This window comes from Diadema setosum, chromosome 3 (genome assembly GCF_964275005.1).
Source record: "Diadema setosum chromosome 3, eeDiaSeto1, whole genome shotgun sequence".
Taxonomy (NCBI): domain Eukaryota; kingdom Metazoa; phylum Echinodermata; class Echinoidea; order Diadematoida; family Diadematidae; genus Diadema; species Diadema setosum.
This window is the reverse complement of record NC_092687.1, coordinates 2,411,459-2,428,772: the sequence shown is the minus strand read 5'-3', so window position 1 is coordinate 2,428,772 and position 17,314 is coordinate 2,411,459. Positions and strand designations below refer to the sequence as shown.

Sequence of the window (17,314 nt, the reverse complement as noted above, 5' to 3'; positions counted from 1 at the left end):
TCAAATGGACTAAATACTGGAAAAATGCAGGCACTCTCCCACAAAGTGTGTTTATTCATGCATATATTTTTTTATATTCTTACTTTGTTTAGATATGAGTCAATACTTGTTATATCTGTGGAATATATTTAAATGTTTTATATTCATTTTTTATTCATTTATCTATCCATTTTCAATTTCATGCATTCTCCATTCAGTTTTGAGGAAACTCAGTTCGGAGCTCACCTTTCAACAAACCCTTACACTGGTCACAAAACGTGGGTTTAATGAAGTTGTACTCCTGGAAGACGTGTGAGTTAGAACTGATCCCTCCATCGCTGGACACCCCCATCTCTCTAATGGAGTCTCCCGACTCTGACCCGCCTTTCTCTGGACTCGCCATGACGGCATGGCCGTTACTCAACCTGGTCTTGAACCACTCTGGAGCAAAAAGAAGGAGCTGTGCCAGAGGAGAGAAGTTAGAGTATGAGAAAGAAATCATATTTTTTCTTAGTTTTGTTACTATTGCTGAAAAGAATTCCAGGGTCCCGCTTTATCAAAACATATGTGACCCGCTACAACAAAATGATCCTAAAGTCGGGCGAGGTCGATTATTTGAAAATTGCATGACACAATTCCCTAATCTTTCTGCTTTAAATTGATATATAACACATGTTATAAAAATAATCGGCTGCGGAGATATCTATGTTTAAAAGAGAGCATGTCGAGACATCTGGGAAATCACTGTTTCGAGAAAAGTGCCCTAAAAGTTCTCCTTGCGATGCAATCACGATCAAGGGACACGCAAGTCAGTTTTCACCTCCGGACAATAGCAGGTAAGCTCTAGCAACCCCCAAAATGCTCATTCAAACACAGCGTCGGCGGTCTCCTCACCGACCAATCAGTGACCAGGATGCCACGAGAAGCGGCTAGGCATAGCGCACCCCGCCGCCACGCACCAATCGACTGGGGAGTGTGCGAGCTTCACGCTTCGGTTAGCGGCAAGCAGCAAACTGACCATGAGATCACTCTGGTCGTTGTTAGGGGCGGAGCCTATCTGTGGCGCTCAATCCAAATGTTCGAACCAGTTTCTGCTTCGTTGAAATGCCAAAAAACATGGCCCAGAAAAACGCTATTTTTTGGTCTTTCCTTTCATCGTTTTGCTTCAAAATTTCGACAGATGATAGAAGACATGTCAGCCTCTAATAATATGTCAAATTCAGAAAATCTTAAGTTTTGACCAATTTTGATGCTCTGACTTCAAATTTTCACGACTTCGACCGCGCGCGACTTTAGGACCATTTTGTTGTAGCGGGTCACATATAATCAAATGTACATTCCCTTACCAACACAGTCTGCCATAGACTTATGATAGAAATCAACTATATAATCAATTATAACCCTTCATAAAACAGGGCCCAGGATTCATACATTAGACTTACTCTCATGTCACCCGTACTACATGTATTTAACCTTTGACCAATGTATAATTCTTTATTGACAAGGTCACTATTCTTCAGTCATATATCTATCAAATATGAAACACAAAGTCAGTAGTATTAAACATAAAACTACCGATCTGCAGTAACAAATAACATCACACTCTTTCAAATTGTTTATAGACTACAAAGTTATATAAAATATCTTCACAAACATTCAAAACTTGACAATAAGAATTGATGCACTCAGGTGCTTTCTTGCAATATGGTGGTGGAACCATAATGGAAAAAAAGAAATACATGATGTATAGATGACATCAAAAGAAAACATACAATGTGCTTGCAGAAACTTGCAGGAACAGGTTCAACTAGAAATGTCGCTACAGCGACTGGTTATACCCCCACCAAACAACATTTCATAAGCTTTGGTAAAAACAACATTTCATAAGCTTTGGTCAAAAAACTGAGGAAGTAGTTAAATCCGCAAGATCTTTCCTTGATCTTCTGTCATTAATATGCCGTTACCACGGCAACGTACTTTCGGGTACTGTCGAAAAATGCGTCTTGCACATCTACAACCAAAGGCACACATCTGTACCAAGTTTCATGGAAATTGGGCACAAACTGAGGAAGTAGTTTGCAACACAAAATTTTCCATCATTTTGGCTCATAATATGTGAGCTGTTACCATGGCAAAATACTTTTTGTCACTGTCAAGAAATGTGTCATGCTGACCTATATCCTAAGACAAACATTCAATATGAATTCCATGAGAATTGGAAGAACACTGATGAAGCAGTTTTGCCACGAAGCATTTTGCCCTATATTTTACCAATAACATGCCGTTACCATGGCAACGCACTTTTTGCCACTGCGGAAATATGTGTCTTGCACATTAACATATTCAGATGAACATCTGTACCTAATTTCATAAAAATTGATCAAAAACTGTGGGAGGAGTTCGCGACGCAAGATTTGTACCCATTTTTGCCCATAATATGCCGTTACCATGGCAACGTACTTTTGGGTACTGTCAAAAAATATGTCTTGCACATCTACAACCCAAGGCACACATCTGTGCCAAGTTTTATGGGAATCGGTTGAAAACTGAGGAAGTAGTTCGCGACACAAGATTTGCAACGGACCGACCGCCCGACCGCCCGACCGCCCGACCGACCGCCCGACCGTCCGCTGATTCCTATATACCCCCTTCAAACTTCGTTTGGCGGGGGTATAAAAATATCTTTTTTTTCATATAAGAACTGTCAGTAGGGTGTACAACCTCATGAATCTAATCTCATGAGGATTAATTTCAATATGATAGCATCATAATGTAGAGTTTAAAGATGTTGATTAGAAGTGGAAGATTTGTTTGAAAGTTAAATTTTTGATAACGATTATTATGATTATGGAATTTAATTAAACCATTGAATTGAAAGAGAGTAAGATGTATTATGAATATAGCAGTTATCATTTTCATTTTCTGCAACAAGTACTGCAAAACATTTTTGTTTCATGTTATTTGTAATTTGTCACGCATATGTGACCCGCTACAACAAAATGATCCTAAAGTCGGGAGAGGTCGATTATTTGAAAATTACATGATACAATTTCCTAATCTTTCTGCTTTAAATTGATATATAACACGTCTCATAAAAATAATCGGCTGCGGAGATATCGATGTTTAAAAGAGAGCATGTCAAGACGTCTGGGAAATCACTGTTTCAAGAAAAGCGCCCTAAAAGTTCTCCTTGCGACGCAATCACAATCAAGAGACAAGCAAATCAGTATTCACCTCCGGACAATAGAAGTTAAGCCCTAGCAACCCCCGAAATGCTCATTCAAACACAGCGTCGGCGGTCTCCTCACCGACCAATCAGTGACCAGGATGTCAGGTGAAGCAGCTAGGCATAGCGCAACCCGCCCGCACGCACCAGTCGACTGGGCAGTGTGCGGGCTTCACGCTTCGGTTAGCGGCAAGCAGCAAACTGACCAATGAGATCACTCTGGTCGTTGTTAGGGGCGGAGCCTATGTGTGGCGCTCAATCCAAATGTTCGAACCAGTTTCTGCTTCGTTGAAACGCCAAAAAAACATGGCCCAGAAAAACGCTATTTTTTGGTCTTTCCTTTCATCATTTTGCTTCAAAATTTCGACAGATGATAGAAGACATGTCAGACTCTAATAATATGTCAAATTCAGAAAATCGTAAGTTTTGACCAATTTTGATGCTCTAACTTCAAACTCGATTTTCACGACTTCGACCGTGCGCGACTTTAGGACCATTTTGTTGTAGCGGGTCACATATGTTGTTCTTTGAACAATTGCTATCTGTGTGTATCTCTTGTATGTAATGCTGGTGGAAGGCACATGTCCACATTCGCATTGTGGACAATAAAACATTCATTCAATTCAATTTAATTCAATCATACCTCTTGGTTATAAATGGAAAGAATGGATATGACTAGTTCTGATTTCAAGACTGATTTCAAGACAACCATCCTCACCAAAACACAGTAAGAGGCCTGAAGACTTACCTGGGCTCGTTTACACGCCAGTCGGATCTCATTCTGACGATTCTCATTGCGAAGCTTGTGGATCTCGACCAGAGTTTCATGTGCATTTGCAGCTGGATTCGACTTGGTGCTACGCCAGATGTGACAGGAAGGGAGTAGAACAGTATTATGATCAATAAAATGTGATAGAAATTATAATATGATAATAACATTATCTTCTTTATCAATGGTAGCATCTTCAGTGCTGACACTGCTCTACCAGAGGACCATGCATACCATAATATTACTCCAGCATTGCGAGGTACCCATTTATACACCTGGGTCCAGAGGGACACTGTGGGTATTAACATCTTGTCCCAGGATATACCAGAATAAGTGGAACAACAATCATACATCGTGGTGGAAATGAATACCAACGAATCTTATGAAGGCATTCATTTCTCGTTGGGTCTGTGAAAAGTTTCAATTTCATCTAGGAGCTGTCACCACAGGTTATACAATCTTTTGGCATCATTGCCCTGTTTTGAACAAGAACTTATATTAATGTATTGTGTAATAACTGATCAAATTAAATATCTAACCAATATTATGACAATAAAACTTCAGTTGACACTGCACGGCTGATAAATACTCTTTGATATCACATACGTTGTAGTCTTCTCTGGGAAATAAACAATGAATTCTGTTCCTCAGCAAAGACCCTGTTATTGCTAATTTTGCTTTTAAGTGATACTCATGGAATTAACATCTTATGAAAGTATTGCTTCATACATGTCTAGCTCAAATATGTAATAAAACATCCCAAGAGTGGGCCATTGTTATTCATTTCTCTTGTTTCGAAAAGCGTTAACACTACGTTTTTAATTCTTTAATGTGGTAGCTGGGAAGGATTAATTTCAATGACTGGCAATGATGTCCTACCAGTCCTAATCAACCCATTGAGGATGGGCTGATTTTACTACAACATACATTTCCTATAGACACCTGCCGGAGTATACTCAGGACTCGTCCTCAGCGGGTTAACAATACTTAACATCAATTATACAGATTCAGATTTTTACAGTGGTTGTTTCTATCCCTAACTCACATCTTAGAGCTATTTTAAAGGACCAATGCTGGATTTTTGTTTCATCTGCAAATGGTAAATTATGCCTTTAAGCACAGATGAGAGTTTAAGGGTTCCACACAGGTTGCAATTCCAGCAAGATTTCACCCTTATGCCCCTGGAACACCTGTTCCCGCAATGCTTTAAAATCATGGGGTGCTTCAGAGCACCCTTATGATAAATATGTATAATGCATACCATTGGCTTACCTCTCATATTGTCGTTTTAACCTGTTGGTCTGGTCCTTGAGAGAATTGATGTCAGATTCAAGAGACTGGACCTGAGTTGAAAGTCAAGAAAAAGAAATACACATGTGTCTTAATAAATGATTCAAGTTCATTAATTCTTGCATCAAGTTGTTTGTATTGCAACTGCTTGGCAAATACATAATATATTGTACTTCATCGATGTAAGTTTTTTGTGGGATTAGAGCCAATAATGGCTGGCAGAAGCTTGGTGAGCTGGTGGATATGACGCCTGTCTAGTAATCAGGAGATTGTTGCTTTAAGTCAGCCTGAGCATGTATGCCCATGGTTTTTATATCATGTCTTCTACTAAAACACTCAATAATCAGTGACTATTAACATCAATGAAGGGCAACTTGTCAATCACTTAAAATAATAACAAATTACCTGTGAATATATTGGTAAAGATATCAATTCTTCAAGTGTAAGTTTCTTAAAATTTTTTATTTTTCACTTTTTTAAAAATTTATATCAATTCTTATTTATGCATACACATTATTCATTTTGAAAGTGCATGAAAAGTCAATGGAAAGGGTTCAGTGACTAATTCCTTGCATCAGACACATTGAATTAGATTGTTTCTTATCAAGTGAGCAAGTATAAAGTGAAGAGTTTTATTACAAAATGAGCTAAGCACCATTCTTAAACATTTCAAAGTAAATCTATCATCAGATAGAGCAAAATTAAACCTATCCAGTAATACCTCACTTGAGACATAACAATGAAAATTTTAGAAGTTATGATTGAAAATGTCTCGTATTTTCTTATTATTTCTTTGTTTTCTAGCTGCATTAATTCAAACTATCTCAACTTAACAAGAATGGAGTTAGCTTGTTTTGTGATAAAATTCTTCAAGTTTAGTACAAATTTCAAAAACAATGAAATTACAAAATACTGTATACGCCATATATTTCGCGAGTCTAAATTTTTGTGAATCGGGAATCCCCAACGATTTCGCAAGTTTTTAAATTCGCGATCGTGGAGTCCTGTACTGAATGGAGAAATGTACAAGTGTACGTCACATCCACATTGGGATCAGAGTTAATATTTTCTTGTGTCTTTAATTTTGCAAATAGCACCTGACTTGCAAAATTCGCGAAAATAAAAACCTAGGGAAATATTCAGCGTATACAGTAATGCAGAACTTTATGGATAGGTTTTTGTAACTTGGCGCTTCTGGGTCAGCTCACCTCTTGACTTAGAGTCTCATATCTATCATGGAGCACGCCCTCTGTTGCTGGGTTGAGGACCAATCTGTTTTGTGAAAAGTCCTGGGGATGAAAGATGCAAGTTAAATCAGTTTAAAATGTGGTGAACATGAAATTGTTTTTGAAGATGGTCTCACAATCCAAATATGTTAACATCTACATAGAAACTGGCACATTACAAGCAAGATGAGGTAACTTTACAATACACATAAGTTATATATAGATTGCCATGAAAACAGGCAAAGTGTTGGAAACAATCTCAATACAAACAATTTTTACCAAGTTTAACAGAGTAATGCGCATGTTTGTGACATCAACTTGCACTTTCTAAAAACTGTCTGACCAAATTTGCACACTTCTTATGCAATACATTTAAAGCAAGAGTTATGTGACAAGCTGTGGACCCACTAGGTAGCAAAAATCCTTTTAAGCATCTCTAAGTACAGATGGATATCAATGAATAATAATACCAATGTCCTTTGTGGCTGTTATTGAAATGGATACAGGTAACCATGGGAAATCAAAGAACAATAATTTCTCCTTCCAAACACTCAGAAGTTCTGAGGCGCTTCAAAGCATCCATTTCACAAATGCAATAAGAGACGTTTTTATTTGCCTCTGTGGAATCAAATTTAAAACCATCCAGGTAAATGATATCCTCAGCAAATTTCCTTGCAAAGTTAGTTATGTTATTCTAAACGCTGGCTCCAGACGCTTGGGAGTTAATTGCGTGTGTGAAAAAGAACATTTGTTCTCTGAAGCTTAATGCTCCAATGGAAAATAGCCACTTTTTGCAAAGAAATTCTATTCCATACAATATTCAAGATAGAACGTCATTCTTCCAGTCAACATAACTACACCAGAGTGTTGTTTTGTCAAAACATAACACTTAAAATGTCCTTGGTGTATCAATTTCTGCACTCTTAGTGATACTACACCAGAATGTTGTTTGGTCAAAACATAACACTTTGGCTGTCCTTGGTGTATTGATTTCTGCACTAAAAGTGCAGACACCCGAAAGCAACATGTCAGTGAACAAAAGGGATGTGAATATATTACTACAATTCTTTGAGAGTCAAATCTTTATTACAGGTTTCCTAATGCTACAGGGTGGCACAAGGGACTAAAATCGGTATGCATCTAGCTGAAAAAAAGAAAAGTCTGCAAACTGCAATTCTAGGCCACATTAAAACTGGTCTTTGATAGAGACAGTGAAATTAGACCCCCCCCCCCCAAAAAAAAAAAAATAGTAATAGAGATTTCTTGAAATTCAAATCTAAAATAAAAAAGTACTGGAATTTTAACATTTTCATTCAAGTTCACAAAACTGTGATATTGCTCCTGAATATGAATATACAAATGTGACCCTGCATCACAAAACCAACAAAAAGTCGCCAGACATGGATTTTTAGTTAAGGGCAGATTCTGAAAGAGCAGACTCTAAGCTTTAAAATGATGCATAGCTCCACTGAAATGGACTCTCCTAACCTATCTTAACATTGGAAAGAAAGCACACACTCTGGAAAAGGGTGAACCGAGAAAAAAGGCTCTGAAGTACAGGGTCTATCTGTCTATTCAAGTGCTTAATCTTTCCCAAGCCGTGCTAGCTGTGCCATGAAAGGGACAAAAAACAGGATGCAACCACTGGAGCATCAACAAGGAAGAGACTATCAGATTAATTCGAAATTAAGCATGCTCTATCAATGCATTCTGTCCATGATTAATGCCAACTTTCAAAGCAGAAGCATTATCCTTTCTGAAGTTATTAGTGTTGAAATTGAAGATTGTGTACAGGGTTTCTGTGAAATGAAAAGGGGACTCTAAAGACACAACTAATCACAGTATTCTAAAGTAAAATGTTCGAGATAAACTGTTAAAAACACACTTTCCTGTTCGCTGTATGATCCAAAACTTTAGCATAATGTAGAAGAAGACTTGCTCTTTCAGAAAATATGAAAAAATCAAGATTGGCTAGGTTGATCCATTTTTCCTATTTTCAGTCCTCACACAAAATCAGTGGGTGCAAATTTTTGTTCCTTTTGTGATGCACAATCACATATCATGTTGCCTCAGTCACATTCAAATAATCTGATACTAAAGTCTTATAATAACCTGCAAATAACAATTTGAGAAAGTTAGAGCTTTCAGTTGCTGAACATAATCTACTGTAAAGCAAGAAATATTTGCAGCATGAAATTTGTACCCATTGAAAACAATGGCCTTTTTGCAACACACACTTTTTATGAATTGCAACTGAACAATTTAGGCCGGAAAGGTGCAAATTTGCACCATTAAAGGTGCTAACTGGTCTGAAAGGTGCAAAGTTACACCTACAAAGGTGCTAAAGGGTCACAAAGGTGCATGGTTACACCCACAAAGGTGCTAGCTGATCTGCAAGGAGCACAGTTACACACACAAAGCTGCTAACTGGTCTAAAAGGTGCAAAATTACACCCACAAAGGTGCTAACTGGTCTGAAAGGTACAAAGTTACACCCACAAAGGTGCTAACTGGTCTAACAGGTGCAAAGTTACACCCACAAAGGTGCTAACTGGTCTAAAAGGTGCAAAGTTATGCCCACAAAGATGCTCACTGGTCTGAAAGGTGGAAAGTTACGCCCACAAAGGTGCTGACTGGTCTGAAAGGAGCAAAGTTACACCCAGAATGGTGCTCACTGGTCTGAAAGGTGCAAAGTTACACCCATAAAGGTTGTAATACTGGTCTAAAAGGTGCAAAGTTACACCGACAAAGGTGCTCCTAGTATGACAATGGTAAAGGTGCAAAGTTGAACCTATTTTTCTTAATAGAGTGTACCACAAATCACTTACCCCTGCCATTGCGCCCTCTGGCTTGCTGAATGTGTATTGCTTGGCTTCGATGGATGACCCTGAGCTGGCTTTTGGTTTCTCGGATGGCGCCCTCTTTGACACAACTTCCAACCTTTTGATGTGGTCTGACAGCTGCAGGGCAGGGGTGCAAGAGATCTTATGACTCTGGGGACTTTGTTTAAGCATGCAACATTAAATATCAGCACAATATGGCATCCCATACAGGGCAGACACTGAGGTACATTGCATTCTTCTTTCTCTCTCTCACACACACACACACACACACAAACTTTTCTCACAAAATGAGAACCTGTCATAAATGTCAGGCATAATGGATGTGTGTTATCTATTCAACCTTCACAGCCCCTGTTCTCCATCTACTAGAGTGTTGGGTTTTTTTTCACTGATTATCTCAGACATCCTGAAAACCAACTTTTTAGATCAACAAATCCACTTAATCAATATCGTGTCACTGAGGAACATTGTAATGCTTGAGTGGGCTAAGTAACTTCAAAACTAGGACAAGTTAGGTGGACTTTTGGATGCTGAAAACAAAAAGAGGGCAAGTTAGGCTCATGAGTGCCTGAGCACTTTAAGGGTTAAAGGGCTGGTATAGGATTAGTTGAGGTTTTGACTTCTTATGAGATACTTTTTAAAAAACATAATTCTTAGAGGAATTCAAAGTTTATTTGATGAAAATCAGTTTTGAAATGGCTGAGATTTCCAAAACAAAGTAAAATGAAGCACTTCTATTAAAAGGTGGGTCCCACCTTTTATTAGGATCACTCTGTTTTAGATATCTCAGCCATTTTGAAACCGATTTTCATCAAATAAACTTTTAATTCTTCTTAGAATTATATGGGGTTTTCTTTCATATGTGACCCTGCACCTCAAAACAAACAAAAAGTCGCCAGACATGAATTTTTTTAGTTAAGACCATATTCTAAAAGAGCAGACTTTAAGCTTTAAAATGATGTATAACTCAAATCAAATGGACTCTCCTAACCTATCTAAATATTGAAAAGAAAGCACAAACTCAGGAAAAGTGTGAACTGAGAAAAATAGGCTCTGAAGTACAGTGTCTATTCAAGCGCTTAATCTTTACCAAACCGTGCTGGCTGTGCGATGAATAGGACAAAAAACAGGAAGTAAACCATCAGAGTAACAACAATGAAGGGATTATCAGATTAACCTGAAATTAACCCGTTGAGGACGGACTGATTTTGCTACAATACGCATTTCCCATAGACACCTGCTCGAGTATTCTCGGGACTCATCCTCAACGGGTTAAGCATGCCTCGATCATTAACACATTCTGTCCATAATTAATGCTAACTTTCAAAGCAGTAGCACTATCCTTTCAAAAGTTATTCGAGTTGAAAGTGAAGAGTGCGGACAAGGTTTTTCAGAAATGAAAAAGGGATTCTAAAGACACACCTAATCACACTATTCTACCAAAAATGTTCGAGATAAACTGCTAAAAAAACACACTTTCCTGCCCGTTTTATGATACCAAATTTTAGCATAATGTAAAAGAAGACCCGCTCTTTCAGAAAATATGAAAAAGTCAAGTTCGACTAGGTTTACCCATTTCACTTATTTTCAGTCCTCCCACAAAATCAGTGTGTGCGACTTTATGTTCGTTTTGAGGTGCACGGTCACATATTCCATAAAAAGCTCTCATTATCTCAAAAACAATCATAAAAGGTGGAAACCTAAATCCCCATCTCAACCAAAACTGTAAGAACCCTTTAAAGGATCTTAAAAAGATACCTGCCCCTCTGTTTTCTTCTTGGTAGACATTTGAGCCTACTACCTAGAACTTAAATACAAAATGATCCTTAAGTACAGTATGTCTAAAAAAAAAAATACAATCCACTTTTTCCACTGATAACACCCAATATGAATAAACTGTCTCAATGCAACTTCAGGGTCTTGAAATATAACATCTTAACTCTATTTTGCAGAAAACACCATTCAATTTGGCTAAGCAGTCACAGAGAAATGTGGATTGTTGTAAAGCATGTCATGAGTCTGATTCTTCCAAGTTTAGCACCTGGATGCTCTTGGAAATGCAAATTAATGTGTGAACACAATAGACAGAACTTGGAGGGAAAAGATTTCTGACATGCTCTACAACATTCCTAATTACTCTTTGACCCCCAAAGCAAATTGAATGGCGTTTTCTGTAAGTTGTGGGCAATGAGTTATAGTTTCGTACCCTCAAATTGTATTTGGATTGATTCACTATTTTTGAAATTATCATTGCACAAGTTACCTTTTTTTTTTTTTTTTTATGGGGGGGGGGGGACATGCGGTACATGACACAAATACTGACAAACCAAACAAATACACACAAAACTGGACAAAACAAGATCTCCTCATGGTCTGGTTACTGCTTCTCCACCTGAATGGGTATGGAATGGGTAAAAGGTCACAGAACACAGGTCACAGGTCACCCACCTTGGCTATAAGAACTTTTGCATGCCAGACCACCCCCGATATGCCCGACTCGGAGATCTCGTGTCGAACAAGTTCTGTCTCCTGAAGTGGGTAGACAAGAAAAAGCAAATTACACCTCATATTAGCCCATCATTTAATTATAAAACGTAATATATTTCTAGGTTGATATCACCATGTCATTCTTACCATAATTTTGCAACATAAACTGTCATTATATCATTTGGTAGACTAAAATTTATTATTGCATTTGAGCCCTTCTTTCATCATGTATCACTGCTTTAATATTCATTGTGGAATCATTTAAAGCTCTTAATCACTTAAACTTTTATTCAATCTTTGTATTGGCAACACATGTGAGAAGGTCAAAGGTTATTTCTATGTGTTAATTCTTTTTTTTTCTGGTCTTCAACAGAAGTATGAAATTTCACAGCTAAACCTGATCTTTCTCCACATATCTATTTGATGAAACCGCCCCTTTGAACTTGAGGGATAAAAAAGACAGCAACTCAGATATAATGACGTAGACATAGATGAACTTACTGAGATGAGTTTTGGAAGCACTGCGGTAGAAATGGAGGAGTTGAGCTGGTTCGCTGCAGCCAACTGTAACACATAGTCATTCAATTTGTTGTAACAGAGAGCCGTGTTGTGATTCTGGGCAGCAACAAAAAAGAAAGCACAAATTGATTTAAGTTTTCAAGTTTTTTGGACATAAAGCACATTCTTATCAGTTAACTTTCCAGTCAATTTATTTGAAGGGTTTGTTTGCAAAACCGATAAGTCCATTTTTGAAGATTTTGAAGTACGATTTTTGAAATAATGTACAAAATAATACCTTTTAAATCATATATTGGTCACTACATATAAAGGTATATTTTTGAAGTTATGGTCAAAAGAAGCACAAATTTTCTTATTATTCTCTTTATTTTTCTTGACCTTTAATCGCAAATATCTCCATTTGGCAAATATGGACTTATCGGTTTTTGCAAACAAACTCTTCATTTGTTGTGGCAGAGAATGCCATTACGATTCCTGGGATCAACAAAGCAAAACTGTGAGTTTAAACCAAAAAGTTCACACACAAAAAAAAACTGTCACTGTCAGTTTTAATATCCCACAAAACAGTTCATTCAACATTAAAGAACCTTTTACCATAAACATTTGATAATTGAGTTTGTGATTGATGTTGTAGTTCTAAGTAACAAAAGAAAGTTCAAGATTCAGTTTTCATCTGTACCATTTCAAAACAGACATACATCTTCAACAGAAAGCGGCTGAGTCATATGCAACTCTATAGGTTTCAAACTTGTGGCAGATGCTCATTATGTAGGTAGCGGGCAACAGCAGAGAGAAAATTAGTGGATTCTCATCTTGTAGAAATGGTGAAGAAATATTAGTAAACTCATTGCAGACTGAAAAAAGGGGTGCTTCTTTCATAAACTCTACGGTAATTACCATAACTTTTGTCAATATTTGGGTAATTCACAGCTTGTTTAAAGGGAAGGTAAACCCAAAGAGCAATGTGGATTGAGTGAAAGCAGCAACATTAGTAGAACACATCAGTGAAAGTTTGAGAAAAATCGGACAATCGATGCAAAAGTTAGGAATTTTTAAAGTTTTGGTGTTGGAACCGCTGGATGAGGAGACTACTAGAGGATATGACGTATGAGTGGACAACAATACAAAGAAAATATAAAGGATATTCAACAAAAATTAACTTTTCTAGAATCATGAAAGAGCAGTGGACCAACCGCTTTCAGAAAGCAGGGGGAATAATTGCTACCCTTAACATATGTCAATATCAAGTTGATGGAATTTGTAATTTTCATGAAAAATGGATTTTTGTAGTATTTTCTTGATATTTTCTTGATATTGTAGTCCACTCATACGTCATAACCTCTAGTAGTCTCCTCATCCAGCGGTTCCAACACCAAAACTTTAAAAATTCATAACTTTTGCATCGATTGTGCGATTTTCTTCAAACTTTCACTGATGTGTTCTACTAATGTTGCTGCTTTCACTCAATCCACATTGTTCTTGGGGTTTATCTTCCCTTTAAAGCACATATTCATGCTACAAATTAAACCTCTGAGTCAGTTATTTGCATGGAATATAATGCAATACAACAAAATACAACCTAGATCATATCAAGAGAAAGTGCAAAGTTTCCTTATCATCTTCGAAACTTGCCATTGTTTGGTTTAGAAGTGACAACTGAATTCACCCATCCCAATGGACTCTTCCAATGTTTGGTTCAGGGATGACAAATACATTGGCCCATACCACACTGGACTCTTTCATTTTTTGGTCTTGGGGGTGTCACATGAATTTTACCTTGATATTGTCCATTCCGTCTCTTGTCATCCTGGCAAAGCTGTCTACGAACTCTCGTTCACTCTGGATCAAAGAAACAAACACGTACACAATTAGGGGAAAAAATAAACAAGTGAAGAATAAGCAATTGTATACATATATTTTCACTTTTCTTGCATTATAACAGATCACTTGATTTGCATCTTTCAGAGGGCAGGGGGGATTGTATCACCCTGACAGGCTTGCAGTTACAAGTCAAGGAAATGCCCACTTTAAAAAAAAAAAATTGTTTTGCCGAAAAGTCCTTTTATTTTCTTAATATCGTTCTCAACATGTGACATCAGAGACTGTAGTAGTCTTTTCATCCAGCTATGGCTGCAGAGAAAATTGAAAATTTGTAACTTCTGACATCCTGTTCAATTTTCCTCAAACTTTCACTGATTTATTCTACTAATATCGCTGCCCTCACTAAATCCACAGAAATGTATTAAGGTGAACTTGCCCTTTAACCCCTCCCCAACCCAACCAGATGACCCACAATGCACCAGCTATGTCTTACCTTCTCAACGACACTGTCCAGGGCTTGAGACTGACCATTATAGTCCCGGTGGTACCTCTCAAGAATTCTAACCAGCTGCTGCTTGTTTTTTGCTGACTCCACAAGCTGATCCGTCACTGAGGCCTCCACAGCTTCTCCAACATCATTGTGGTCCTGCAAAAACAGAAGAGAAATATTAAAGCAAAGATGAGAGTTTAAGAGTTCCAGATTGGTTGTAATTCCAGTAGCAAGATTTCACCCTTATGCCCCTCAAACACCTGTTCCTGCAATGAGCTGAAATCATGGGGTGATTGAGAACACCCTTAACCCGTTGAGGACAGTCTGATTTTTAACCCGTTGAGGACAGTCTGATTTTGCTACAACACGCATTTCCCATGGACACTTGTCCGAGTGTACTTGGGACTCGTCCTAAATGAGTTAAAAATGTGTGTATGTGTGAGCAGTGACGGATCTAGGAGGATCAAGGCCTGGTGCACTATAGGCATGCGCGCCCCCTTTATCAATTTGTTGTTTGTTTGTTTAACAACACAAACAAAATAAAAAGAAAAAATGTATGGGGGCACGCGTGCCCCCCCCCTTTAATATTGTAAAGGTGTCCCTTCCCCCCCCCCCTCCCCCTTTACAGAATTCCTGAATTCGGCCCTGGTGAGTGTATGTATGTCTGTCTGTGTGTTTGTGTCCGTCTATATACATGTCATGTTGCACTGATGTGTATGTGTGTCATTAGTCTCCCACCCTGCGGGAATGGGGTTATTCTGTCAAGCATTTAGTCTGGGTGCCAGAGGCTGAACCTTGTTTTACCGTCCACCCAATGTTTTTTTATGGTTTTGCCCTATTTCGGGGGTGCTGAATCCGAATCTGGATGATGCAACTCTTGCATCCTTGAGGATTTTGAGATATTCAAGATGGCCGCCAAAATGGCCGCCCGAACTGGAAATTCCCACGTATTTCCTTCTAAATGGTGAGATATTGAAAACAATTCATGGTTTTACCCTATCTCGAGGGTGCTGAATCCGAATCTGGATGATGCAACTCTTGCATCCTTGAGGGTTTTGAGATATTCAAGATGGCCGCCAAAATGGCCGCCAAAACCGAAAATTCCCACGTATTTCCTTCTAAATGGTGTGAAATTTGAAAACAATTGATAATTCTATCCTATTTGGAAGGTGCTGAATCCGAATATGGATGATGCAACTCATGCATCCATGAAGTTTTTGAGATATTCAAGATGGCCGCCAAAATGGCCGCGCCAATTAAAACCGGAAATTCCCATGTATTTCCTTCTAAATGGTGAGAAATTGAAAACAATTGATGGTTTTACCCTAATTCGACTGTGCTGAATCCGAAACTGGATGATGCAACTCTTGCATCCATGAAGTTTTTGAGATATTCAAGATGGCCGCCAAAATGGCCGCCAATTAAAACCGGAAATTCCCACGTATTTCCTTCTAAATGGTGAGATATTGAAAACAATTGATGGTTTTGTCCTATTTCGAGGGTGCTGAATCCGAATCTGGATGATGCAACTCTTGCATCCATGAAGTTTTCGAGATATTCAAGATGGCCGCCAAAATGGCCGCCAATCAAAACCGGAATTTCCCACGTATTTCCTTCTGAATGGTGAGATATGGAAAACAATTGATGGTTTTACCCTATTTCGAGGGTGCTGAATCCGAATCTGGATGATGCAACTCTTGCTTCCTTGAGGATTTTGAGATATTCAATATGGCCGCCAAAATGGCCGCCAAAACCGAAAATTCCCTCGTATTTCCTTTTAAATGGTGAGAAATTGAAAACAATTGATGGTTTTGCCCTATTTCGAGGGTGCTGAATGAGAATCTGGATGATGCATTTAACTCCTGCATTGTTGAAGATTTTGCGATATTCAATATGCCGCCAGAATGGCCACCCAAAACGGAAGTTCCCATATATTGAAAGCCATTGGTGGTTTTTATCTTATTTTGAGTGTGCTGAATCCGAAGCTCAGGATACAACTCTTGCATCCTTAAGGGTTTTGAGATGATAAAGATGGTCGCCAAAAATGACCGCCAAAAACGGAAATTCATATGTAGACCCCCTATTTCCTTCTAAATGGTGTAGAATATAAAACAGTTGGTGGTTTTACACTATTTTGAGTTTGCTGAATTTGAAGCTCCAGGATACAGCTCTTGCTTCCTTGAGGGTTTTGAGATAATAAAGATGGCCGCCAGAATGGCCCCTAAATGGCCGTTAAACACGAAATTTTCCATGTAACAATTGGCGGTTTTACTTTATTTCGAGGGTGCTGAGTCCAAACCTGGTTGATGCAACTTTCGTATTCTTTTTAAGGGTTTTTGAGATGTCCAAGATGACCGCCAATATAACTGTCAAAAATTGGAAAATTTTAGACCCTATTCAGCACCCTCGAAACTTGGTTGTTGAAATTCATCCATTCTTTAGGGTTTTTAGACGACCAAGATGATAGCCAAAGTAAGTGGCAGAATTCCAATGTTAATATATTTTTTCTTAATGGTAAAAGTTTTAAAATAAATTGATGGTCTTACCCTATTACGAGGGTGCTGAAGGTCTTCGAAGGTTTTGGGACATCTAAAATGTCCTGTATGAACGGAAACTCCTTAACATTTTCTTATACTTAAATTATTACCTTCCATGTTGTCGTTTG

At 38.2% G+C, this 17,314-nt stretch overlaps 1 protein-coding gene across 1 annotated transcript in view; it reads right to left on the bottom strand.

Moving 5' to 3' along the window:
* The window catches only part of LOC140226663 (uncharacterized), a 58,955-nt gene that overhangs the window by 23,323 nt on the left and 18,318 nt on the right, over positions 1–17,314 (bottom strand). Inside the window, exons 4-12 of the mRNA XM_072307103.1 lie at positions 14,653–14,805; positions 14,115–14,177; positions 12,321–12,434; positions 11,781–11,861; positions 9,318–9,449; positions 6,473–6,553; positions 5,247–5,317; positions 3,954–4,062; positions 226–439 (exon numbers count right to left, since the gene is read on the bottom strand). Coding sequence (XP_072163204.1) covers positions 226–439; positions 3,954–4,062; positions 5,247–5,317; positions 6,473–6,553; positions 9,318–9,449; positions 11,781–11,861; positions 12,321–12,434; positions 14,115–14,177; positions 14,653–14,805 — 1,018 coding nt within the window. The remainder of the gene's footprint in view (positions 1–225; positions 440–3,953; positions 4,063–5,246; positions 5,318–6,472; positions 6,554–9,317; positions 9,450–11,780; positions 11,862–12,320; positions 12,435–14,114; positions 14,178–14,652; positions 14,806–17,314) is intronic.